General features: G+C 41.8%; 2 protein-coding genes across 2 annotated transcripts in view; one reads left to right on the top strand and one right to left on the bottom strand.

Annotated features, from left to right (window-relative positions):
• The window catches only part of LOC123931367 (putative protein ZNF720), an 867,309-nt gene that overhangs the window by 11,978 nt on the left and 828,251 nt on the right, over nucleotides 1–27,080 (bottom strand). The gene's annotated exons all lie outside the window — the stretch shown is intronic.
• Nucleotides 21,620–27,080, top strand: part of LOC123930600 (putative protein ZNF720) — a 46,808-nt gene continuing 41,347 nt past the window's right edge. The window contains exon 1 of the mRNA XM_045986804.1: nucleotides 21,620–21,634. Within this exon, the coding sequence (XP_045842760.1) occupies nucleotides 21,620–21,634 (15 nt within the window). The remainder of the gene's footprint in view (nucleotides 21,635–27,080) is intronic.

Below are 27,080 nucleotides of genomic sequence, written 5' to 3'. Positions count from 1 at the left end.
TCACCCACCAGAGAAAATGGACACATTTGAAAGAAACAGTAGATATCAACTCACACAAAATTTAATGTAGATATCTGTGAATAAATTAAATTATAGGGGTGTCAACTTTATTATTATTATTATTTTTAAAAATTTTAAAAAGATTTTATTTATTTACTTGACAGAGAGATCACAACTGAGCAGAGAGGCAGGCAGAGAGAGCGAGAGGAGGAAGGAGGTTCCCCGCCGAGCAGAGAACCCAGTGTGGGGCTCAATCCCAGGACCCTGGGATCATAACCTGACCGAAAGGCAGAGGCTTTAACCCACTGAGGCACCCAGGCGCCCACTTTATTATTATTTTTAAAAGATTTTTTTAAATGTATTTGACCGAGGGAGAAAGAGCACAAATAGAGGGAGAGGGAGCAGACTCCTCACTGAGCAGAAAGCTCAACCAGGCGCTTGATCCCAGAACTCTGGGATCATGACCTGAGTAGAAGGCAGATACTTAACTGACTAACCACCCAGGTGCCGGGGTTGCAACTTTAATGAAAATTTTTTACTTTGGAATCAGTTTAGCAAAGAACATACAGAGAATTCCCATCTTCCACTTAGTCTGTTTCCCCTATTGTTAACATCTTAGGTTACCATAGTACATTCTGGAAAACTAAGAAACCAACATTGACATCACATTAGAAATTGAATTGTAGACTTTATTCTTATTTCATCAGTTTTTTTTTTGTTGTTTTTTTTATTTGTTTTTACAGCATAACAGTGTTCATTGTTTTGGCATCAGACCCAGTGCTCCATGAAGTACGCGCCCTCCCTATTATCCACCACCTGGTTCCTCAACCTCCCACCCCCTCCCACCCCCTGCCGCCCCTTCATAACCCTCTGGTTGTTTCAGTTTTAACACAAATGTCTTGTTTCCCCCTCTTCCAGGATCCAATCCAAAATGTCACATTGCTTGTAGCCCACATGTGTCTCCCACCTCCTTGTCTCTCTGCCAGAATCTCTCAGATTCTCTGTCTCCTCAGTTTTTATGAACATGATAGGTCAGGTACTTTCTAGAATACCTCTGAAATTGGGTTTGTGTGATTAGACAGTGTTTATAAATTTTTTTTCTTCCTTTTTAAAATTAAGAAATAATGTATTATTTGTTTCAGGGATACAGGTCTGTGATTTCTCAGTCGTACACAATTCACAGCACGCATTTTTGGACTTCCCCTTTAGATCACTATGTTCGTATCTTTGGGGTAAATACCCAGGAGTGTGATTGCTGGGTGGTAGGGTAGATGTATTTGCAACTTTTTGAGGAACCTGCACACTGTTTTCCAGAGTGGCTGCACCACCTTGCATTCCCACCAACAGTGTAGGAGGGTTCGCCCTTCTCCGCATCCTCTGCCAACACCTGTTGTTTCCTGATTTGTAAATTTTATCCATTCTGACCAATGTGAGGTGGGATCTCACTGTGGTTTTGATTAGTATTTCCCTGATGCCAAGTCGTTGAGCACTTTTCCATGTGTCTGTTGGCTGTTTGTCTGTCTTCTTTTTTTTTTTTTTAAGATTTTATTTATTCATTTGACAGAGAGAGATTACAAGTAGGCAGAGTGGCAGGCAGAGAGAGGGGGAAGCAGGCTCCCCGCCGAGCAGAGAGTCCAACTTGGGCCTCAATCCCAGGACCCTGAGATCATGACCTGAGTCAAAGGCAGAGGCCCAACCCTCTGAGCCACCCAAATGGCCTGGATGTCTTCTTTGCAAAAGTGTCTGTTCATGTCTTCTGCTCATTTATTGATGGGATTATTTGTCCTTTCAGTGTTAAGTTTGGTAAGTTTTTTGTTGTTGTTGTTGTTTTTTTAAAGATTTTATTTATTTATTTGACAGAGAGAGATCCAAAGTACATAGAGAGGCAGGCAGAGAGAGAGAGAGAGGGAAGCAGGCTCCCCGCTGAGCAGGGAGGCCGATGTGGGACTCGATCCCAGGACCCTGAGATCATGACCTGAGCCAAAGGCAGCAGCTTAACCCACTGAGCCACCCAGGTGCCCAAGTTTGATAAGTTCTTAATAGATTTTGAATACTTGCCCTTTATCTGATAGGTCATTTGCAGGTATCTTCTCCCATTTTGTCCATTGTCTTTTGGTTTTGGTGACTGTTTCCTTTGTTATGCAAAAGGTTTTTATTTTGGTGAAGTCCCAGTAGATCATTTTTGCCCTTGCTTCCCTTGCTAGGAAGCAGTTGCTGCAGCTGAGGTCAAAGAGGTTGCTGCCTGTGTTCTCCTCAAGGATGGATTCCAGACATGTATATGGATTTTTATAAAAACATCTCACATCTCATCTAATCACATCATATCACATCAGGATATTCATGCAATTAAACTCTACTTATCATTGGCCATGTTAATCTCGATCACGTGGTTATCAAGAGTTGGTAGTGTAATCCAGTCTCTCCACTGTAAAATTGCTCCCTGCCCATCCCCACTTTTTGTACTGACTGGAAGGGAGTCAGTAAGTTTAGCAGGTCAATCAGTCTCCACCTCTTAGAAAGAGTGGTATCTGGGGTGCCTGGGTGGCACAGTTGGTGAAGTGTTGGACTATTGATTTGGCTCAGGTCTGATCTCAGTGTTGTATGATCAAGCCCTGTGTTGGGTTCTGTACCTGGCAATGACTCTGCTTGAGTTTCTCTCTCTCCCTCTTCCCCTCTCCCCTCCTTTCTCTCTCTTTCTCTCTAAAATGGGTAGATAGGGGTGCCTGGGTGGCTCAGTGGGTTAAAGCCTCTGCCTTTGGCTCAGGTCATGATCCCAGGGTCCTGGGATCGAGCCCCGAATTGGCTCTCTGCTCAGCAGCGAGCCTGCTTCCCCCTCTCCCTCTGCCTGTCTCTGCCTATTTGTGATCTCTCTCTCTCTGTCAAATTAATAAATAAAATCTTTAAAAATATAAAAAATGGGTAGATAAATCTTTTCTTAAAAAAGACATCTTTTAAAAAATATATAAAAAGTATATATATATTATATATATATTTTATAAATATATAAGTATATATATAAGTATATATATAAGGATATAAGTATATATATAAGTATATATAAGTATATATATAAAATATATAAGTATATAGATTTAAAAAATATATTAAAAAATTTTTTAAATTTTTTAATTTTAAAATTAAAATTTTAATTTTAATGACTCAGTCGGTTAAGCCTCTGCTGCTTGATATGGGCTCAGGTATTCATCTCAGGGTCAGGAATGTGAGCTCCGAGTCAGGCTCCATAAGCCCACTTAAAAAAGATAAAGGAAAAAAGAAAGAAAACGTGCAAATAAACAGGAAGGCATTAGTGGTCTAAAATAATTCAGAATTTCCTGCAAAAGAGAACTTTGCTGTGTAGTTTGCTAAGGAAGCACTACTTACATACACTGCAGATGACAGAGCTTGGAAGCTAAATGTGCTTTGATATTTGCATAAAGCCGATGTTTTCTCATGATTCGATTCTGATTATAAATTTCTTTCTTTAAAAGTCAACTTTTATTATAATTCACATATATCATGGAAACAGGATTGTAGCAAGCAGGTCAAGGTAATACAAAAAAATGTTTTAAAAGTAGCTCTGTGCATGTTTGAAATGGCGGTCCCCTGCATGGTGGTCGGCAACCACACTTGCCAATGCTTCCTGGCAGACACAGCCCAGGGCACAAGGCCAGGCCCACAGTGTGGTGCACTGGCCGGAGCTGGTGCAGGTGCCTGGGCTGCCGGTGGAATGTGAGCTCCTGGGATCTACTTGGAGCCCATCTGAGGATGGAGGTCCAAAGCAAGTGACAGGGAGGCATGGGTGCAGGTAGGAGGCATGGGGTTTAATTGAATTTTGTTTTCCCAATGACACAAAAAGTGGTGATGTGTCCTGGGTACATCAGGCACAGACAGCGCCGCGATGTGCTCTATTATGGCTGATGTTACCTTCATCCCCTTAGCTCAGGTGTTCCCTGCCAGATCACCCCGCTCTACAGCTAATACAGCGTTTCATTCTTATTTAAATTCAATTAGCTAACATAGAGTGTATCATTAGTTTCCGATGGAGTGTTCAGTGATTCATCAGTTGCGTATAACACCCAGTGCTCATCACAACACATGCCCTCCTTCATGACCATCCCCCAGTTACCCCATCCCCCCTCCAGCAACCCTCAGTTCATTTCCTAGAGTTAAGAGTCTCTCGTGGTTCATCTCTCTCTCTGATTTTGTTGCCTTCACCTATGGTCTTCTGCACTATTCCTATGGTACCACATATGAGAGAAACCATATGATAATTGTCTTTCTCTGATTGACTTACTTCACTCAGCATAATCCCCTCCAGTTCCATCCATGTTGATGCAAATGGTGGGTATTCTTCCTTTCTGATGGCTGAGTAATACTCCATTGTTTATATGGACCATGTCCTCTTATCCATTCGTCTGTTGAAGGACTTCTCGGATCTTTCAGTTTGGCTGCTGTGGCCATTGCTGCTATGAACATTGGGGTGCAGGTGCCCCTTCTTTTCACTACATCAATACCTTTGGGGTAAATAGTGCAATTGCTGAGATAATACTGTTTTAAAGTTAGTAAAGGGGGTGTCTGGGTGGCTCAGTTCATTAAGCATCTGCCTTCGGCTCAGGTCATGATCCTAGGGTCCTGGGATTGAGACCTGTGTTCGGCTCCCTACTCAGTGGGGAGCATGCTTCTCCCTCTCCCTCTGCCCCTCCCCCTGCTTGTGTTCTCTCTCAAATAAATAAATAAAACCTTTAAAAAAATTAATAAGGGCACCTGGGTGGCTCAGTGGGTTAAAGCCTCTGCCTTTGGCTTGGGTCATGATCCCAGGGTCCTGGGATCAAGCCCCAGGTTGGGCTTTGTGCTAGGCGGGGAGCCTGCTTCCTACTCTCTCTCTGCCTGCCTCTCTGCCTACTTGTTATCTCTCTTTGTCAAATAAATAAATAAAATCTTTTCAAAAATTAATAAAGTTTGTTCTTTGCCATTAATACGGGTCCTGGGTGAATTGCTTTGAGATATGCATAAAACATGGTGTTTAATCTGGAAAGTCCCCTCTCTTCTTTCTCTTTGCTTACAGTTTGCTTGGGAAATGAAGGCTCTCACCTTTATTTGCTTGAAGATTCTTGACTTTGCAGGCAGAGGTTCTAAATCAGTAGGGCATTGGTCCTGAAAATTTCCATCCATTCCATGCTCATGTCACACAGACACATTCTTCTTATTGCTGGGAAACAATCATATCATATTAACATATGTTCAAGGGTCCCAGAATTCTAAAAGATAACTCCCAATTGATCAACAAAATAAATTTTCCATGAAAACAAGACTTGGAAACAGTAGCTCTTATTTTAGTCTGTGCATTTGTCTCCATGGTGTGTTTAAAAGACCCAGAAGTGTCATCCACAAAGAGATGTGTATGTTTTATACCACTGAAAATATTTTAAAGTTGCAGTCACAGAGAAATTTTCTACACTACCTCTTTTATTTTTTAAAAAGTTTTTATTTATTTATTTGACAGACAGAGATCACAAGTAGGCAGAGGGGCGGGCAGAGAGAGAGGAAGGGAAGCAGGCTCCCTGCTGAACAGAGAGCCCAATGCAGGGCTGGATCCCAGGACCCTGGGATCATGACCTGAATCAAAGGCAGAGGCTTTAACTCACTGAGCCACCCAGGTGCCTCTACATTCCCTCTTTTTTTTTTTTTTTTTTCCATTTTATTTATTTTTTCAGCGTAACAGTATTCATTGTTTTTGCACAACACCCAGTGCTCCATGCAAAACGTGCCCTCCCCATTACCCACCACCTGTTCCCCCAACCTCCCACCCCTGACCCTTCAAAACCCTCAGGTTGTTTTTCAGAGTCCATAGTCTCTTATGGTTCGCCTCCCCTTCCAAATTTTTTTTTTTAATAAACATATAATGTATTTTTATCCCCAGGGGTACAGGTCTGTGAATCGCCAGGTTTACACACTTCACAGCACTCATGATAGCACTTACCCTCCCCAATGTCCATAGCCCCCTCCCCCTCTCCCAATTCCACCTCCCCCCCAGCAACCCCCAGTTTGTTTTGTGAGATTAAGAGTCATTTATGGTTAGTCTCCCTCCCAATCCCATCTTGTTTCATTTATTCTTCTCCTATCCCCCTACCCCCCCCCATGTTGCTTCTCCATGTCCTCATATCAGGGAGATCATATGATAGTTGTCTTTCTCCGATTGACTTATTTCACTAAGCATGATACGCTCTAGTTCCATCCATGTCGTCGCAAATGGCATGATTTCATTTCTTTTGATGGCTGCATAGTATTCCATTGTGTATATATACCACCTCTTCTTTATCCATTCATCTGTTGATGGACATCTAGGTTCTTTCCATAGTTTGGCTATTGTAGACATTGCTGCTATAAACATTCGGGTACACGTGCCCCTTCGGATCACTATGTTTGTATCTTTAGGGTAAATACCCAGTAGTGCAATTGCTGGGTCATAGGGTAGTTCTGTTTTCAACATTTTGAGGAACCTCCATGCTGTTTTCCAGAGTGGTTGCACCAGCTTGCATCCCCACCAACAGTGGAGGAGGGTTCCCCTTTCTCCACATCCTCTCCAGCATCTGTCATTTCCTGACTTGTTAATTTTAGCCATTCTGACTGGTGTGAGGTGATATCTCATTGTGGTTTTGATTTGTATTTCCCTGATGCCGAGTGACGTGGAGCACTTTTTCATGTGTCTGTTGGCCATCTGGATGTCTTCTTTGCAGAAATGTCTGTTCATGTCCTCTGCCCATTTCTTGATTGGATTGTTTGTTCTTTGGGTGTTGAGTTTGCTAAGTTCCTTATAGATTTTGGATACTAGCCCTTTATCTGATATGTCGTTTGTAAATATCTTCTCCCATTCTGTCAGTTGTCTTTTGGTTTTGTTAAGTGTTTCCTTTGCTGTGCAAAAGCTTTTGATCTTGATGAAATCCCAATAGTTCATTTTTGCCCTTGCTTCCCTTGCCTTTGCCGTTGTTCCTAGGAAGATGTTGCTACGGCTGAGGTCGAAGAGGTTGCTGCCTGCATTCTCCTCAAGGATTTTGATGGATTCCTTTCTCACATTGAGGTCCTTCATCCATTTGGAGTCTATTTTCGTGTGTGGTGTAAGGAAGTGGTCCAATTTCATTTTTCTGCATGTGGCTGTCCAATTTTCCCAGCACCATTTATTGAAGAGGCTGTCTTTTCTCCACTGGACATTCTTTCCTGCTTTGTCGAAGATTAGTTGACCATAGAGTTGAGGGTCGATTTCTGGGCTCTCTATTCTGTTCCACTGATCTATGTGTCTGTTTTTGTGCCAGTACCATGCTGTCTTGATGATGACAGCTTTGTAATAGAGCTTGAAGTCCGGAATTGTGATGCCACCAACTTTGGCTTTGTTCTTCAATATTCCTATGGCTATTCGAGGTCTTTTCTGGTTCCATATAAATTTGAGGATTATTTGTTCCATTTCTTTGAAAAAAATGGATGGTATTTTGATAGGGATTGCATTAAATGTGTAGATTGCTTTAGGTAGCATAGACATTTTCACAATATTTATTCTTCCAATCCAGGAGCATGGAACATTTTTCCATTTTTTTGTGTCTTCCTCAATTTCTTTCATGAGTACTTTATAATTTTCTGTGTATAGATTCTTAGTCTCTTTGGTTAGGTTTATTCCTAGGTATCTTATAGTTTTGGGTACAATTGTAAATGGGATTGACTCCTTAATTTCTCTTTCTTCAGTCTTGTTGTTGGTGTACAGAAATGCAACTGATTTCTGTGCATTGATTTTATATCCTGACACTTTACTGAATTCCTGTACAAGTTCTAGCAGTTTTGGAGTGGAGTCTTTTGGGTTTTCCACATATAGTATCATATCATCTGCGAAGAGTGATAGTTTGACTTCTTCTTTACCAATTTGGATGCCTTTAATTTCTTTTTGTTGTCTGATTGCTGAGGCTAGGACTTCTAGTACTATGTTGAATAGCAGTGGTGATAATGGACATCCCTGCCGTGTTCCTGACCTTAACGGAAAAGCTTTCAGTTTTTCTCCATTGAGAATGATATTTGCGGTGGGTTTTTCATAGATGGCTTTGATAATATTGAGGTATGTGCCCTCTATCCCTACACTTTGAAGAGTTTTGATCAGGAAGGGATGCTGTACTTTGTCAAATGCTTTTTCAGCATCTATTGAGAGTATCATATGGTTCTTGTTCTTTCTTTTATTAATGTGTTCTATCACATTGATTGATTTGCGGATGTTGAACCAACCCTGCAGCCCTGGGATAAATCCCACTTGATCGTGGTGAATAATCCTTTTAATGTACTGTTGAATCCTATTGGCTAGTATTTTGGCGAGAATTTTTGCGTCTGTGTTCATCAAGGATATTGGTCTGTAGTTCTTTTTTTTGGTGGGATCCTTGTCTGGTTTTGGGATCAAGGTGATGCTGGCCTCATAAAATGAGTTTGGAAGTTTTCCTTCCATTTCTATTTTTTGGAACAGTTTCAGGAGAATAGGAATGAGTTCTTCTTTAAATGTTTGGTAGAATTCCCCTGGGAAGCCGTCTGGCCCTGGACTTTTGTTTGTTTGGAGATTTTGGATGACTGTTTCAATCTCCTTACTGGTTATGGGCCTGTTCAGGTTTTCTATTTCTTCCTGGTTCAGTTGTGGTAGTTTATATGTCTCTAGGAATGCATCCATTTCTTCCAGATTGTCCAATTTGTTGGCGTAGAGTTGCTCATAGTATGTTCTTATAATTGTCTGTATTTCTTTGGTGTTAGTTGTGATCTCTCCTCTTTCATTCATGATTTTATTGATTTGGGTCCTTTCTCTTTTCTTTTTGATGAGTCTGGCCAGGGGTTTATCAATCTTATTGATTCTTTCAAAGAACCAGCTCCTAGTTTCATTGATTTTTTCTATTGTTTTTTTTGGTTTCTATTTCATTGATTTCTGCTCTGATCTTTATGATTTCTCTTCTCCTGCTGGGTTTAGGGTTTCTTTCTTGTTCTTTCTCCAGCTCCTTTATGTGTAGGGTTAGGTTGTGTACTTGAGACCTTTCTTGTTTCTTGAGAAAGGCTTGTACCGCTATATATTTTCCTCTCAGGACTGCCTTTGCTGTGTCCCACAGATTTTGAACTGTTGTGTTTTCATTATCATTTGTTTCCATGAATTTTTTCAATTCTTCTTTAATTTCCTGGTTAACCCATTCATTCTTTAGAAGGATGCTGTTTAGTCTCCATGGATTTGGGTTCTTTCCAGCTTTCCTCTTGTGATTGAGTTCTAGCTTCAGAGCATTGTGGTCTGAAAATATGCAGGGAATGATCATAATCTTTTGATACCGGTTGAGACCTGATTTGTGACCCAGGATGTGATCTATTCTGGAGAAGGTTCCATGTGCACTAGAGAAGAATGTGTATTCTGTTGCTTTGGGATGAAATGTTCTGAATAGATCTGTGATGTCCATCTGGTCCAGTGTGTCATTTAAGGCCTTTATTTCCTTGTTGATCTTTTGCTTGGATGATCTGTCCATTTCAGTGAGGGGAGTGTTAAAGTCCCCTACTATTATTGTATTATTATTGATGTGTTTCTTTGATTTTGTTACTAATTGGTTGATATAGTTGGCTGCTCCCACGTTCGGGGCATAGATATTTAAAATTGTTAGATCTTCTTGTTGGACAGACCCTTTGAGTAGGATATAGTGTCCTTCCTCATCTCTTATTTTTTTTTTTAAAGATTTATTTATTTGACAGATAGAGATTACAAGTAGGCAGAGAGGCAGGCAGAGAGAGAGAGAGAGAGGAGGAAGCAGGCTCCCCGCTAAGCAGAGAGCCCGATGCGGGGCTCGATCCCAGGACCCTGGGATCACGACCTGAGCCGAAGGCAGAGGCTTTAACCCACTGAGCCACCCAGGCGCCCCTTCTCTTATTATAGTCTTTGGCTTGAAATCTAATTGATCTGATATAAGGATTGCCACCCCAGCTTTCTTCTGATGCCCATTAGCATGGTAAATTCTTTTCCACCCCCTCACTTTAAATCTGGAGGTGTTTTCGCGTCTAAAATGAGTTTCTTGTAGGCAACATACTGATGGGTTTTGTTTTTTTATCCATTCTGATACCCTGTGTCTTTTGATTGGGGCATTTAGCCCATTAACATTCAGGGTAACTATTGAGAGATATGAATTTAGTGCCATTATTAGCCTGTAAGGTGACTGTTACTGTATATTGTCTCTGTACCTTTCTGATCTACTACTTTTAGGCTCTCTCTTTGCTTAGAGGACCCCTTTCAATATTTCCTGTAGAGCTGGTTTGGTGTTTCCAAATTCTTTCGGTTTTTGTTTATCCTGGAAGCTTTTTATCTCTCCTTCTATTTTCCATTTTATTTATATTTTCCAGCGTAACAGTATTCATTCTTTTTGCATAACACCCAGTGCTCCATGCAAAACGTGCCCTTCCCATTACCCACCACCTGTTCCCCCAACCTCCCACCCCTGACCCTTCAAAACCCTCAGGTTGTTTTTCAGAGTCCATAGTCTCTTATGGTTCGCCTCCCCTCCCCAATGTCCATAGCCCACTCCCCCTCTCCCAATCCTACCTCCCCCAGCAACCCCAGTTTGTTTTGTGAGATTTAGAGTCATTTATGGTTTGTCTCCCTCCCAATCCCATCTTGTTTCATTTATTCTTCTCCTATCCCCCTACCCCCCCATGTTGCTTCTCCATGTCCTCATATCAGGGAGATCATATGATAGTTGTCTTTCTCCGATTGACTTATTTCACTAAGCATGATACGCTCTAGTTCCATCCACGTCATCGCAAATGGCAAGATTTCATTTCTTTTGATGGCTGCATAGTATTCCATTGTGTATATATACCACCTCTTCTTTATCCATTCATCTGTTGATGGACATCTAGGTTCTTTCCATAGTTTGGCTATTGTAGACATTGCTGCTATAAACATTCGGGTACACGTGCCCCTTCGGATCACTATGTTTGTATCTTTAGGGTAAATACCCAGTAGTGCAATTGCTGGGTCATAGGGTAGTTCTGTTTTCAACATTTTGAGGAACCTCCATGCTGTTTTCCAGAGTGGTTGCACCAGCTTGCATTCCCACCAACAGTGGAGGAGGGTTCCCCTTTCTCCGCATCCTCTCCAGCATCTGTTATTTCCTGACTTGTTAATTTTAGCCATTCTGACTGGTGTGAGGTGATATCTCATTGTGGTTTTGATTTGTATTTCCCTAATGCCGAGTGACGTGGAGCACTTTTTCATGTGTCTGTTGGCCATCTGGATGTCTTCTTTGCAGAAATGTCTGTTCATGTTCTCTGCCCATTTCTTGATTGGATTGTTTGTTCTTTGGGTGTTGAGTTTGCTAAGTTCCTTATAGATTTTGGATACTAGCCCTTTATCTGATATGTCGTTTGCAAATATCTTCTCCCATTCTGTCAGTTGTCTTTTGGTTTTGTTAAGTGTTTCCTTTGCTGTGCAAAAGCTTTTGATCTTGATGAAATCCCAATAGTTCATTTTTGCCCTTGCTTCCCTTGCCTTTGCCGTTGTTCCTAGGAAGATGTTGCTACGGCTGAGGTCGAAGAGGTTGCTGCCTGCATTCTCCTCAAGGATTTTGATGGATTCCTTTCTCACATTGAGGTCCTTCATCCATTTGGAGTCTATTTTCGTGTGTGGTGTAAGGAAGTGGTCCAATTTCATTTTTCTGCATGTGGCTGTCCAATTTTCCCAGCACCATTTATTGAAGAGGCTGTCTTTTCTCCACTGGACATTCTTTCCTGCTTTGTCGAAGATTAGTTGACCATAGAGTTGAGGGTCGATTTCTGGGCTCTCTATTCTGTTCCACTGATCTATGTGTCTGTTTTTGTGCCAGTACCATGCTGTCTTGATGATGACAGCTTTGTAATAGAGCTTGAAGTCCGGAATTGTGATGCCACCAACTTTGGCTTTGTTCTTCAATATTCCTATGGCTATTCGAGGTCTTTTCTGGTTCCATATAAATTTGAGGATTATTTGTTCCATTTCTTTGAAAAAAATGGATGGTATTTTGATAGGGATTGCATTAAATGTGTAGATTGCTTTAGGTAGCATAGACATTTTCACAATATTTATTCTTCCAATCCAGGAGCATGGAACATTTTTCCATTTTTTTGTGTCTTCCTCAATTTCTTTCATGAGTACTTTATAATTTTCTGTGTATAGATTCTTAGTCTCTTTGGTTAGGTTTATTCCTAGGTATCTTATAGTTTTGGGTACAATTGTAAATGGGATTGACTCCTTAATTTCTCTTTCTTCAGTCTTGTTGTTGGTGTACAGAAATGCAACTGATTTCTGTGCATTGATTTTATATCCTGACACTTTACTGAATTCCTGTACAAGTTCTAGCAGTTTTGGAGTGGAGTCTTTTGGGTTTTCCACATATAGTATCATATCATCTGCGAAGAGTGATAGTTTGACTTCTTCTTTACCAATTTGGATGCCTTTAATTTCTTTTTGTTGTCTGATTGCTGAGGCTAGGACTTCTAGTACTATGTTGAATAGCAGTGGTGATAATGGACATCCCTGCCGTGTTCCTGACCTTAACGGAAAAGCTTTCAGTTTTTCTCCATTGAGAATGATATTTGCGGTGGGTTTTTCATAGATGGCTTTGATAATATTGAGGTATGTGCCCTCTATCCCTACACTTTGAAGAGTTTTGATCAGGAAGGGATGCTGTACTTTGTCAAATGCTTTTTCAGCATCTATTGAGAGTATCATATGGTTCTTGTTCTTTCTTTTATTAATGTGTTCTATCACATTGATTGATTTGCGGATGTTGAACCAACCCTGCAGCCCTGGGATAAATCCCACTTGATCGTGGTGAATAATCCTTTTAATGTACTGTTGAATCCTATTGGCTAGTATTTTGGCGAGAATTTTTGCGTCTGTGTTCATCAAGGATATTGGTCTGTAGTTCTTTTTTTTGGTGGGATCCTTGTCTGGTTTTGGGATCAAGGTGATGCTGGCCTCATAAAATGAGTTTGGAAGTTTTCCTTCCATTTCTATTTTTTGGAACAGTTTCAGGAGAATAGGAATGAGTTCTTCTTTAAATGTTTGGTAGAATTCCCCTGGGAAGCCGTCTGGCCCTGGACTTTTGTTTGTTTGGAGATTTTGGATGACTGTTTCAATCTCCTTACTGGTTATGGGCCTGTTCAGGTTTTCTATTTCTTCCTGGTTCAGTTGTGGTAGTTTATATGTCTCTAGGAATGCATCCATTTCTTCCAGATTGTCCAATTTGTTGGCGTAGAGTTGCTCATAGTATGTTCTTATAATTGTCTGTATTTCTTTGGTGTTAGTTGTGATCTCTCCTCTTTCATTCATGATTTTATTGATTTGGGTCCTTTCTCTTTTCTTTTTGATGAGTCTGGCCAGGGGTTTATCAATCTTATTGATTCTTTCAAAGAACCAGCTCCTAGTTTCATTGATTTTTTCTATTGTTTTTTTTGGTTTCTATTTCATTGATTTCTGCTCTGATCTTTATGATTTCTCTTCTCCTGCTGGGTTTAGGGTTTCTTTCTTGTTCTTTCTCCAGCTCCTTTACGTGTAGGGTTAGGTTGTGTACTTGAGACCTTTCTTGTTTCTTGAGAAAGGCTTGTACCGCTATATATTTTCCTCTCAGGACTGCCTTTGCTGTGTCCCACAGATTTTGAACCGTTGTGTTTTCATTATCATTTGTTTCCATGAATTTTTTCAATTCTTCTTTAATTTCCTGGTTAACCCATTCATTCTTTAGAAGGATGCTGTTTAGTCTCCATGTATTTGGTTTCTTTCCAGCTTTCCTCTTGTGATTGAGTTCTAGCTTCAGAGCATTGTGGTCTGAAAATATGCAGGGAATGATCATAATCTTTTGATACCGGGAGAGACCTGATTTGTGACCCAGGATGTGATCTATTCTGGAGAAGGTTCCATGTGCACTAGAGAAGAATGTGTATTCTGTTGCTTTGGGATGAAATGTTCTGAATAGATCTGTGATGTCCATCTGGTCCAGTGTGTCATTTAAGGCCTTTATTTCCTTGTTGATCTTTTGCTTGGATGATCTGTCCATTTCAGTGAGGGGAGTGTTAAAGTCCCCTACTATTATTGTATTATTATTGATGTGTTTCTTTGATTTTGTTACTAATTGGTTGATATAGTTGGCTGCTCCCACGTTCGGGGCATAGATATTTAAAATTGTTAGATCTTCTTGTTGGACAGACCCTTTGAGTAGGATATAGTGTCCTTCCTCATCTCTTATTATAGTCTTTGGCTTAAAATCCAATTGATCTGATATAAGGATTGCCACCCCAGCTTTCTTCTGATGCCCATTAGCATGGTAAATTGTTTTCCACCCCCTCACTTTCAATCTGGAGGTGTCTTCGCGTCTAAAATGAGTTTCTTGTAGGCAACATACTGATGGGTTTTGTTTTTTTATCCATTCTGATACCCTGTGTCTTTTGATTGGGGCATTTAGCCCATTAACATTCAGGGTAACTATTGAGAGATATGAATTTAGTGCCATTATTAGCCTGTAAGGTGACTGTTACTGTATATTGTCTCTGTACCTTTCTGATCTACTACTTTTAGGCTCTCTCTTTGCTTAGAGGACCCCTTTCAATATTTCCTGTAGAGCTGGTTTGGTGTTTGCAAATTCTTTCAGTTTTTGTTTGTCCTGGAAGCTTTTGATCTCTCCTTCTATTTTCAATGATAGCCTAGCTGGATAGAGTATTCTTGGCTGCATGTTTTTCTCGTTTAGTGCTCTGAATATATCATGTCAGCTCTTTCTGGCCTACCAGGTCTCTGTGGATAAGTCTGCCGCCAATCTAATATTTTTACCATTGTATGTTACAGACTTCTTTTCTCGGGCTGCTTTCAGGATTTTCTCTTTGTCACTAAGACTTGTAAATTTTACTATTAGGTGACGGGGTGTGGACCTATTCTTGTTGACTTTGAGGGGGGTTCTCTGCCTCTCCTGGATTTTGATGCTTGTTCCCTTTGCCATATTAGGGAAATTCTCTCCAATGATTCTCTCCAATAGACCTTCTGCTCCCCTCTCTGTTTCTTCTTCTTCTGGAATCCCAATTATTCTAATGTTGTTTCGTCTTATGGTGTCACTTATCTCTCGAATTCTCCCCTCATGGTCCAGTAGCTGTTTGTCCCTCTTTTGCTCGGCTTCCTTATTCTCTGTCATTTGGTCTTCTATATCACTAATTCTTTCTTCTGCCTCATTGATCCTAGCAGTGAGAGCCTCCATTTTTGATTGCACCTCATTAATAGCTTTTTTGATTTCAACTTGGTTAGATTTTAGTTCTTTAATTTCTCCAGAAAGGGCTTTAATATCTCCAGAGAGGGTTTCTCTAATATCTTCCATGCCTTTTTCGAGCCCGGCTAGGATGTTCAGAATCGTCATTCTGAACTCTTGATCTGACATATTACCAATGTCTGTGTTGATTAGGTCCCTAGCCTTCCGTACTGTCTCTTGTTCTTTTGTTTGTGGTGATTTTTTCCGCCTTGTCATTTTGTCCAGATAAGAGGATATGAAGGAGCAAATAAACTACTAAAAGGGTGGCAAAGACCCCAGAAAAATGCGCTGTGGGAGAAAGGGGATAAAAACAGGTTCTGAAAAAAAAAAAGAAAAAAAAAGGAAAAAAACCAAAAAATTTAAAAAATAAAACAAATAAAAAAATATAAAAAAGAAAGAAAAAATATATATTTAGATGAACTAGTCAAAAAACGTTAAAAAAGAAAAGGGTAAAAGTTTTAAAAAATTTAGCAGAAGAAGAAAAAAGAAAGAAGAAAAAAAACTGAAAAAAGAAAAAAAAATTGAAGTAGCTGCAAGACTAAAGAATCATGGGGAGAAAGCCATGAGTTCCGTGCTTTGCTTTCTCCTCCTCTGGAATTGCTCTGCTGTCTTAGGAATTGAACCTGCTTTCTCCCTGATAGATGATCTTCATCCTGGCTGGATATTTTGTTGATCTTCTGGGGGAGGGGCCTGTTGTAGTGACTCTCAAGTGTCTTTGCCCGAGGCGGGATTGCACCGCCCTTACCAGCGGCCCTAAGTAATCGGCTCGGGTTCGCTTTTGGGAGCTTCTGTTCCCTGAACACTTTCCGTAGAGTTCCGGAGGACGGGAATGAAAATGGCGGCCTCCCAGTCTCCGGCCCAGAGGAGCCATGAGCCTGGGGCCCCACTCCTCAGTGCGCCCCCAGAGGACAGCACCTATTCACTCCCGTATCCCCAGCCTCTAGCCGCGCTCCGAGCTCACCCAGCCCGCGACCAGTTCAAGGTAACCCCGAGCTGAGAGTTCAGTCCTCGGCTCTGTCTCTGCAGCCGGCTTCTCCGTTCTAATACCTGCGGGCTCTCCAACACTCTGACACCCCCGATCCTTCTGTGACCCTGCGGGGCCTGGGGCCACGCTGACCCTGCGTGGGCTTCACCCCGGTTTAGCCTCTGGAGCAATGTCCCTCAGTGGAACAGACTTTTAAAAGTCCTGATTTTGTGCTCCGTTGCTCCGCCGCTTGCCGGGAGCCGGCTCCTCCCCCCGCGGTCTATCTTCCCGTCGTTTTAGATTCACTTCTCTGCCAGTCCTACCTTTCAGAAAGTGGTTGATTTTCTGTTTCTAGAGTTGCTGTTCTTCTTCTCTTCACTCTCCCGTTGGATTTGTAGGTGTTTGCAATGTTTAGATAAGCTATCGAGCTGATCTCCTGCTACCTGATGTAGTCTCAGGCTGCTACTTCTCCGCCATCTTGACTATGTACCCCCTACATTCCCTCTTTTAAAGTGTATATAATTACCTTGTAAATGTATCAATATGTGCATAAAATGTAAAAGTTCTGGATGAGTTCTGTGATGTTACCTTCTTTACATTACTCCTCTCACTTAGGAAACCTCTCATGAGTAGTCTTTTTGCACCTTTCTGTACATTGACCAATGTGGTCCTCTTGGATCAATTGTACATCTCACAAATGAGGTTAAAACCCAGACCCTTCTGTTTACTGGATGTTTGACAGAATAGTCTCACAAAAGTTGGAGAATAATATTCTCTTAGATTGTTTTTGTGGTTTTATGTGTTAATTATGAAAGCTCTTTGAATAATACCTAGGGAAATATTCAAAAAAATTGTGGCCATATGGGGCACCTGGGTGGCTCAGTGGGTTAAAGCCTGTGCCTTCGGCTCAGGTCATGATCTCAGGGTCCTGGGATCAAGCCCCACATCGGGCTCTCTGCTCCGCGGGGAGCCTGCTTCCTCCTCTCTCTCTGCCTGCTTCTCTGCCTAGTTGTGATTTCTCTCTGTCAAATAAATAAAATATTAAAAAAAAAAGATTGTGGCCATATATTAGAATCTATAATTTCTCTGCTCAGAAGGGAACTTGTTTCCCCCTCTCTCTCTGCCTACTTATGATCTCTCTCTCTTGTCAAATAAATAAATAAAATCTTAAACAAAAGAAATTATAATTTCCATACAACTGTTTTGAGTCACACATGATTATTTCCCTCAAGATTTTACTTCTTTGCTATTCAGAAGTGAAGCCCTTAGGGATGCCTGGGTGGTTCAGTCAGTTAAGCATCTGCCTTTGGCTTGGGTCCTGATCCTAGAGTCCCAGGTTTGGGCCCCACATAGGGCTCCCTGAGCAGCAGGGAGTCTATTTCTCCTTCTGACCCTTTCCCCTCTTACACTCTCTCTCTAAAATAAATACATTTTTAAAAAATCTTAAAAAAGAGCAGATCTTGGACCAGAGGCAACACTTGGTGAACTTGTTCAAAATGAAGAAACTGGGGCGCTTGGGTGGCTCAGTGGGTAAAGTCTCTGCCTTCTGCTCAGGTTATAATCCCAGGGTCCTGGGATGGAGCCCCGCAATGGGCTCTTTGCTGAGTGGGGAGCCTACTTCTCTGCCTACTTGTGATCTATGTCTGTCAAATAAATAAATAAAATCTTAAAAAAACCAAAAAAACAAAAACAAAATGCAGAAACTCAGGTCCCACCCCAGAACGGAATCAGAGCCTATATTTGAACAAGATCTCCAGCTTGAGGCTGTATACATTAAATTTTTGAGAAGTGCACTTCTGACTCACCATGACTCGCATTGAGAAAGATACACAATTTACGATATAAATAGAGACCAAAGATAACCATGTATGCCTGTGTTGATGCCCTAATAGATTTTACCATCCATGGAAGTAGTATTTATCAGGGTTTTGTGAACCTTATGCTGTCCTCTTCCCTCTGAATTAGGGAAAACGTCAGGGAGTGTTTTTGTGTCTAATCATCTCAGTCTGTAATTCATGCCACTCACCTAAGTCAGTTCTCTGAACTCTCTTAGGTAAAATGACAAACTCTGCACAATGGCCACATGATAAATATATTATTTATCTCGGGGATGGTTGACATTCAGGAATGTGGCTAAAGATTTCTCACAGGAGCTGGGCTAGTGCCTGGACCCTGCTCAGTGGGATTTCAACCACTGCTTATTTTTAACAATTCTGGGGAAAAAATAAAGTGGTGAGAACTATGGTAATCCTTCACTACTCTAGATTTCAGTAAGTTCCATTGGGTTAAGTGATCAATTAAAGTAGTGTAATCTGGGGCACCTGGGTGGCTCAGTGGGTTGGGCCTCTGCTTTTGGCCTGGGTCAGGATCTCAGGGTCCTGGGATTGAGCCCTGTATCTGGATCTCTGCTCAGCAGGAAGGCTGCTGCCCCCTCTCTCTGACTGCCTCTCTGCCTACTCGTGATCTCTTCTCTGTCAAATAAATAAAATCATTTTAAAAAATGTAGTACAGTCTGCCTCTTAAAGTCTGACCCCAATGCTTTTATTTGTGAGGTGCTCTTCTGAGACTTCCCTCTTTCTTCCGTGGACACTCTTCTGTTGTTCCTGTCATGAGTGGGGGTCAGTGTCGCTGTTCACCTTCCCGGAAGACATGCATATTAATTTGAATTGAATTATGCCGAGGACTCAACATGGGGACGGAGTCATGCAGATTTAGTGCAGTGATTTCTAACGTGAAATAGCAGTGTCGTGGATAGCTTTCACTGGCATCTGTCCGGAAAGCCTCAGGGGATGCCTGGCTCATATTTGTCTCTGCTCATAACTGACGTGTTGGTGCACATGACAGTTCAAAGAGAAGGAAAGAACATGTTTTCTTGGCAGAATGACTTCTTACAGATGTTTTCTGTGAGTGCAAGGAGACCCATGTGCCTCCTCTCCTGTCAGAGCCCAGAGCCTCCTGCCCACTTCATTGCAGTGTTGCAATAGTGGTCTTCACATGTGCCAGTGCTTGCCAGCATGTGCCTGTAGGGATCCTGGAGAAAGAACCTTTCTCAAATGTTCCAAAGCTCCCTTGGAGCTCACAGACAATGAAAGGAAACATGTAATTGTTTTGTTTGCTTGATTTTTTTTTTTTAACTAGCCACTGGAAAAAGGTTTCTAGAAACTTCCTCCCAGCCTGCACTCCAATTGCCGCTGTGAGAGAAGCGACATGCGCGGTCAGGGGGTTGGTGAGGTCACAGGTTCCTGAACTCATATCTCAGGGTCTGGCTGCCTCCTCTCCTCACTGGTTCTGGCTGGTAGGACCTTCATGTCTGCCCACCATCCTCATAGTGTTAAGGGGGTGGTGGCTTCTGTTTCAACCAGAAGGACAGAGTCTACCACACCTCTGCATTTATTAAGATTTCTAGATCTTCATTCATTGTAGACATTGACTATGGGGTAAAGCTGTATCTATGAATGGAAAGTTTTTTAACATCTGAATTTAATTTCATTTTTTCAGTGTTTTAATTTTTTAAGGAATCTATGCACTGTTTCCCAAAGTGGCTGTGCCAACTTGCATTCCCACCAACAGTGTCAGAGGGTTTCCCTTCTGCCACATCCTCTCCAACAGTTGTTGCTTCTTGTCTTATTAATTTTGGCCATTCTAACTGGTGTAAGGTGGTATCTCAAAGTAGCTCTCCTTTGCATTTCCCTGATGGCTAATGATGATGAACCTTCTTTAGAGAAGTGTCTGTTCATATCTTCTGCCCATTTTGTGATGTAAAATCCTAGAGGATAATGCAGGCAGTAACCTCCTCAACATCAGCCATAGCAACTTCTTTCAAGACATGTCTCCAATAGCAAAGGAAACAAAAGCAAACATGAACTTTTGGGACTTCATCAAGATAAAAAGCTTCTGGGGGTGGCTCAGTGGGTTAAGCCTCTGCCTTTGGCTCAGTTCATGATCTCAGGGTTCTGGGATACAGCCCCGCCTCAGGCTCTCTGCTCAGCGGGCAGCCTGCTTCCCTCACTCTTTGCCTGCTGCTCTGCCTACTTGTGATCTCCCTCTGTTAAATAAATGAATAAAAATCTTTTAAAAAAAGATAAAAAGCTTCTGCACAGCAAAGGAAATAGTCAACAAAATAAAGAGGCAATCCAGGGAATGGGAGAAGATATTCGCAAATGACAGTACAGACAAAGGGTTGATATCCAAGATCTATAAAGAACTACTCAGACTCAACATTAAAAAAAACAACAGATAATCTTGGCAACCGGATGCTTCTAAGTGGTTTGCAATTCAGTCACCAACACAACTATAGGAAAACTATTTTATTTTCTGTAGTTGAAAAAGCACTCACTATTTTCTAGGATGTGTGCAATAAAGAAAAAGGATAACACCAAATTTCAAGGAATGTTGAGGAATTAGAATTTTCATATGTTGCTTTTAGGAGAGTAAAAAGTACATTCACTTTGGAAAACTGCGTGGCAGGTAGTTATGAAAATAAACATTTTTGTACTGAAATGGGAGCATTTTGTCACCCTAAAATATGTTTCTTTGGCCCAAGGATGAATTGAGGCTGGTATTTTAAAGAAACACCCGACAAAGGAAAAGCTCTGAAACCCAGTATTCATTTGCTTTTGAAAGAGACATTTGGATTTATAAGGGGAAACTTCATCCGTAAGGTGTCTCCCTCTGGGTTCCCGAAAGAGGGAGAAGGTGTCAGTCTCCAGAAGCTGTGACCAGTGGAGAAGGCATGGATGTAAATGTGGTCACAACCACAGCCTTGGTTCTCATGCTTAGGCAAAGGTCACTTCCCAAATGCTTCCCAGTAGGATCACATGTGGGATTTCAAAATTATCATGACTGGTCGCCTCCCCCTCAGATTCTGTCAGTTGGTTTGGGTGGAAACAACAGTGCTTTGTTAATTAAGGGCTCCAGGTGATTCTCAGTGAGGCCAGGGGTAATCCCGAGCGCTTCAGGTGGCTCTTATGAGAATGGAGAGGTGGGTTTGGCTCAAGGAGATGTAACAGGGTCTCTGCTATGTGAGTCTGGAGGGTTGGGTCCATGCAGCACATGGTTCCTATGCTGTAGTGAATTTGTGGGCTCTATTGGAGCAAAGGCCCCCTAGAAGCAGAGAAGGAAAAGTCAGGGATTGGGTTTAGAATAGGAAGTCAGTGTTCCTGAATAGCTCCTGACACAAAGGACGAAGAAGTTGGGACTTCTCTGCATTTCTGGGTCCTGCCTTTGGGCAGACAGTTTCCAGGTGAAGAGGTTCTACTGGTGGCTTTATGGGCATCTTCTCATGATGCAGCTGTGATTTCTCCACAAAAAGCTCGTGAGAAACAAATCTAGAGGACAAGGAGAAAGAATGGCCACTTCTCAGGTAAGCTTGGTGTCCCAGGAGAGTCTGTATCATGCTTTTCTCCTGAAATTGCTTGCATTTAGAAACTGCAAATGTTTCCTCTAGTTCTGATGTTTCTCCCTTATGTTTTCACCTATTTTTAAAACCTTTTCAGAAATGAAACTGAATGCTAGGTCTTCAGAACACTTCTCCCCTATATCCCAGAGACTTGTCTCCTGTGTCTCCAACCTGGGTTCCATCAAGCTATGAAGAGCTGTCAATTTCAATGAAAACCTGCCACTGTTGAAAATATTCCATGGTGACAGATCTAGAGGGAAAGGTGTTGAATCAAAGATTCCTATTGCTGCTGAGGTGTGTTCTTGGGATCTCAGCAAAGGAAAACATTTCTCATTTAGGTCCCATGTGGATGCTTTATCAGCTCTGCATAGCCCAGGAGTAAGAAAATGCCCAAATCAACATAATAGATATGAAATCCAGAATATCTTGGAAAGTTCTCAGGGAAAAAGCAGGGAGTGAGTCTTGCTCTTTAGAATGTGAAAAGGATACTCTATTTAAAATATACTAGATGGGTGCCTGCATGGCTCAGTGGGTTAAGCGTCAGACTCTTGATTTCAGAACAGGTCCTGATCTCAGGGTCCTTGAGTGGAGCCCTGTTGTGGCTCCATGCTCAGCAGGGAATCTGCTTGAGATTCTCTCTCTGCCTCTTCTTCAGTGCTTCCCCTCTTCTCCCTAAAATATAAATAAATCTTTAAATAAAGTAAAAAATAATAAAATATACTAGCTATTACAGGTCATGGAAACTGGAGTGTCAATGCCTCTGACAGTCAGATGGGGGCCCCAAATATGGATCAAAGATTGGGAGGAAGCCAGTTATGTGGGCATTGAGAAGAATACCTGAGGGAGAACAGAGGAGACATAAATTGACTGAACACCCTGCCAGAGAGCTGCAGGCAGGGCACCAGAGGAGAGGCTGGCTGCCAGGATGCAGTGAGTGGGGCTGTGTTGAAAGGGGGAAGGTGAGGAGTTGTGGGGACTTAAGGCCCTTTATTCCTCACTGTACCTGGTTGTTAGGGCCTATGGCTAGGCCTCAGTGGGAGGGTCGCTATGGGCACTTTCTCCACTCCTTTACTCAAGCCTCTTGGCCTAAAAGCAGCGTCTACAGTATCTACATGTGATTGAAGTGTATATAAATTCACTGCATTCTCATACTTAGATTTTATTCTGAATTCCTGTTTCCAGACTCTAAGGAAACACCCATGATGGTGTGTCCTTGGGTGTGCCTTAGGCACTGATAGCAATTTGTTTTTATACACCTGATGTGAGCTACTTTTACTGGCTTGGTGCTGTCTGCCAGATTCATCCCTTATAATGTTCATATTTTCCCTCTTATTATTTGTAAGGACCTTAGATGTTCTGAGCCACATGCAGCAACCATCGCCTTCCAGGTGGAAACTTCTTTGTTCTGAGTTTCTCTTGCTTTCTTTTCTTTTTTTTTTTTTTAATTTTATTTATTTATTTGACAGACAGAGATCACAAGTAGGCAGACAGGGAGACAGAGAGAGAAGAGGAAGCAGGCTTCCCGCTGAGCAGAGGGCCCGATGCAGGACTGGATCCTAGGACCCTGGGACCATGACTTGAGCCAGAAGCAGAGGGTTTAACCCACTGAGTCACCCAGGCACCCGGAGTTTCTTTATTTTTTTTAAGATTTTATTTACATTTTGAGGGAGAGTATGAGAATTAGGGATGGGAGAGAGGTAAAAGCCGATTCCCCACTGAGTGGGAGCCCCAGAAAAGTCTCCATCTCAGGACCCTGGGATTTCTACCTGAACCAAAGGCAGACTCTTAACCAACTGAGCCACCTAGGTGCCCCTTGCTTATAGTTTCTGAGGAGGAGAACAAAGTCCTAAGAGGTCTGGATACATTTCCTTCAACTTGCAGCCCATTGATAAATACTTGAGACAAGCAGGGTATGGCATTCCTCAAGGAATTCACAACTGCCTCAATGTTAATGATTTGTTGGAGGTGAAAAGCAGCCTTAGCTTGATGGCAGCCAGACCGCCAGGATCCTCTAAGTCCTCTTCAACATATGAAAAACCTTTTGGAACCTTCCTTTATTTCTACTCCCCAAATACGTGTTGGCCAACATCCTCCAAGCATATGGCCCACTGATAGATATCTGATGGGTCTCCTGACAAGATCCAGGGAGCCTAGACTCTGAATTCCTTAGACACTTCCACCATCCCTCACCCTCTCCCCATTTGAAAGTATGTAAGCAGTCACTGCTTACAACCCCAGTGCAGCTCTTTGACCAAAAGGTCCTGACCCGTGCTTTAGTAAGACCACATTTTTTGCACCAATGATATCTCAATAAATGTTTCTTTCATAATTCACTATCAAAACCCAATATTTCACAGCAAAAATATCTCAAGAATTCTTTCTTGACAAATGATTCATATCCAAAATCCATCAGTTTGCACTGGACAAGGAGGGCTCTCATTTCTGTGTAGTTGGTATATATGAATTCTGGGTTGGAGATTCTCCTTCAGTCAACCCGCCATCCCGTAGTTTTTCTTCTACTGGACACTCCTATCACAGACTTACTCTTCTATTTACTTCTTTGTGTTTTCAGAAACAAACAAACCAAGAATCACATAATGAACATTTTTGAGTATCTTAAAATCCTGAGATCTAATACAATACAAATCATAATTTAATCAAATTTTTCAATGGACATCTATGGTCCAGGATCATTGACTACAATGGCCAAGAAAGAGAATTCTTTTTTTTTTTTTTAGATTTATTTTTTTGACAGATAGAGATTACAAGTAGGCAGAGAGGCAGGCAGAGAGAGAGAGAGAGGAGGAAGCAGGCTCCCAGCCAAGCAGAGAGCCCGATGCGGGGCTCGATCCCAGGACCCTGGGATCATGACCTGAGCCGAATGCAGAGGCTTTAACCCGCTGAGCCACCCAGGTGCCCCAAGAAAGAGAATTCTTGAGAGGATATATGGTGCAAGGTAGTAAGTTTATTTTGTTTTTGTAAGATTTTATTTATTTATTTGACAAACAGAGATGACAAGTAGGCAGAGAGGCAGGCAGAGAGAGGAGGAAGCAGGCTCCCCACTGAGCAGAGAGCCTGACATGGGGCTCAATTCCAGGACTATGGGATCATAAACTGAGCAGAATGCAGAGGCTTTAATCCACTGAGCCAACCAGGTGCCCTGAGTAAGTTTTTTAACAGCACTGTGTCAATGGGCAGGAAGAGCTGCACTTAGGCTGCATCAACCTGGTGGTTCTGTGCTTAATGTTCACTGGGGAGGGGCTGTGCAGGGAGTATAAGATCACAAATGTTTCTTTGAATCTGTACTTGTAGAACTCCTTTTCCAAGATTCCTTGGGTACTTATTCCACTTGATATTAATATGGGGGCGATATACATGTAGTCCCAAGATCCACTGAGAATGTAGCCATTTGCCCTTAGTTGATGCTTCTAGAACTATGCAGGCAGGGTGCCTGGGTGGCTCAATGAGTTAAGGGTGTGCCTTTGGCTCAGGTCACGATCTCAGGGTCCTGGGATTGAGCCCACATCAGACTCCTTGGTCCGTGGGGAATCTGCTTCTCCCTCTCCTTCTGCCCTGCTCATCCTCTCTCTCTCTCTCAATAAAATCTTAAAACTACAACAACAGAAAAACAATGCCAGCTGTAGGTCAGCCCTCTGGAGTACAAGCAAACATTTTTTTGCTTCTAGCCCTCATAGTAGTCTCTGGAATAAAGAGTTGTTCTCTTTCTGTCATTCAGTGTGTTTGTGTTGATAGTGTAATATAAGACAAGCATCATCATCGGGGCACCTGGTTGGCTCAGTCATTTGGCCTTTGCCTTGGGGTCAGGTCATGATCCTGGGGTCCTGGAATGGAGCCCCGGATCCAGCTCCCTACTCAGTGGAAAGCCTGCTTCTTCCAATGCCCCTGCTTGTGTTCCCTCCCTCGCTGACTCTCTCTTTGTCAAATAAATAAATAAAATCTTTAAAAAATAAAAAGCATCATCATCAGCAAAAAGATTTATAAATGTCATGTCATTGAAACTGTTTCTTAAATTAGGCAGCGTGAAAATTTTCTATTCTATCACTTTTCCTGTGGGTATAAGTACTTTCTAAATATATGGATGTGTGCATGAATGTACAATGGTAGATCAGCGTTGGGTGGATCCTTCTTGTTTTCATCATTCTTCTCAGGTTGGGCACCTTCTATGAACACTGCTTTAGGGTCTCTCTGTATATTGACCTGAGTGCCATTTTAGATCAACTCTAGGTCAGATAACCTTGGTGAAAGGCTGATCCCTTCCATGTTACTGGATATTTGACAAAATATTCCCATAAAAGTAGAAGAATAACGTTTTCTTCTCTAAGATTGTTATTCTTCATTTCACCTTAATTTATGAACAATTGTTAGATGCTCTCTAGAAACTAGGAAATGGTGAGAAAAGGATTGTTGTTGACTTTCTTGCTATTCCAGTAGAATCCGTCATTGGTATAAAACCTACTCAGAAACACTTGGGTGGCTCAGTCAGTGAACGGTTTGCCTTTGGCTTGGGTCATGGTGCCAGAGTCCTGAGATGGAGCCCTGTGCTGGACTCTCTGCTCAGGAGGGAGTCAGTTTATCCCTCCTCCTCTGCAATCCTCCCCTTACTGCCCACACCCCGGCTCATGCTGTTTCTTGCTCCCTTTCTCTCTTTGTTTGAAATTAAATGAAAAGCAGTAAAAAACAAACAAACAAGAAACAACCATTTCAATTCCAAGTCCTCCAATAATTCATGCCTTGGAGTTCTAGCTCTCATTAAAAAATAGATCTCTTGGGTCATGGGCTATTGCCTCCTTAGAAAGGCAGACTCCCATCCCACCCCAGTATTTCTGAACAGAATCTACATTTTTACAAGATCTCCAATGCACAGATTTAAAATACTAATTCACAATAGAATTTGATAAGTACATTTGTAACCCACTAAAACATCCCACCTAAGAAGTAGACACAACTTATGCTCTATGATAGTAACACAGGACTCAAAACTGTGTATTCCTTTGTTGAGGACTTCATTTGACAAATTATTTTGGATAAACACACAGTATTTATAATGGTTTTGTGGATCCTATGCCATCCTCTTACGTCAAAGTCACAGAATACATTAGAGCATATTACTGGGTTAATAATGATCTTCCTATACAAAGGAGGATGATCTCTGAAGGTAGGACCAGTTTTCCTAATAAAACTGGACTAACATGAGTTCACTGCTTGGTAAGTCACAGGTAGAAACTACAACAGATGGTGTTGTCACGGAATGCAAACACGATTTGCCTCAAAAAAAAAAAATCACAGCTAATAACTTGCAACATAGGGACTCCTAGAACAAGGGGGAAGGATTTCCTATTATTTGGAATTAGGTGAATATTCAGAAAGTGGAGGCTTATCTTGTGTAGAG

Source organism: Meles meles, chromosome 19, assembly GCF_922984935.1.
Source record: "Meles meles chromosome 19, mMelMel3.1 paternal haplotype, whole genome shotgun sequence".
NCBI classification, from domain to species: Eukaryota; Metazoa; Chordata; class Mammalia; order Carnivora; family Mustelidae; genus Meles; species Meles meles.
The sequence above is the reverse complement of the archived record's forward strand: the minus strand, read 5'-3'. Positions and strand labels throughout refer to the sequence as shown.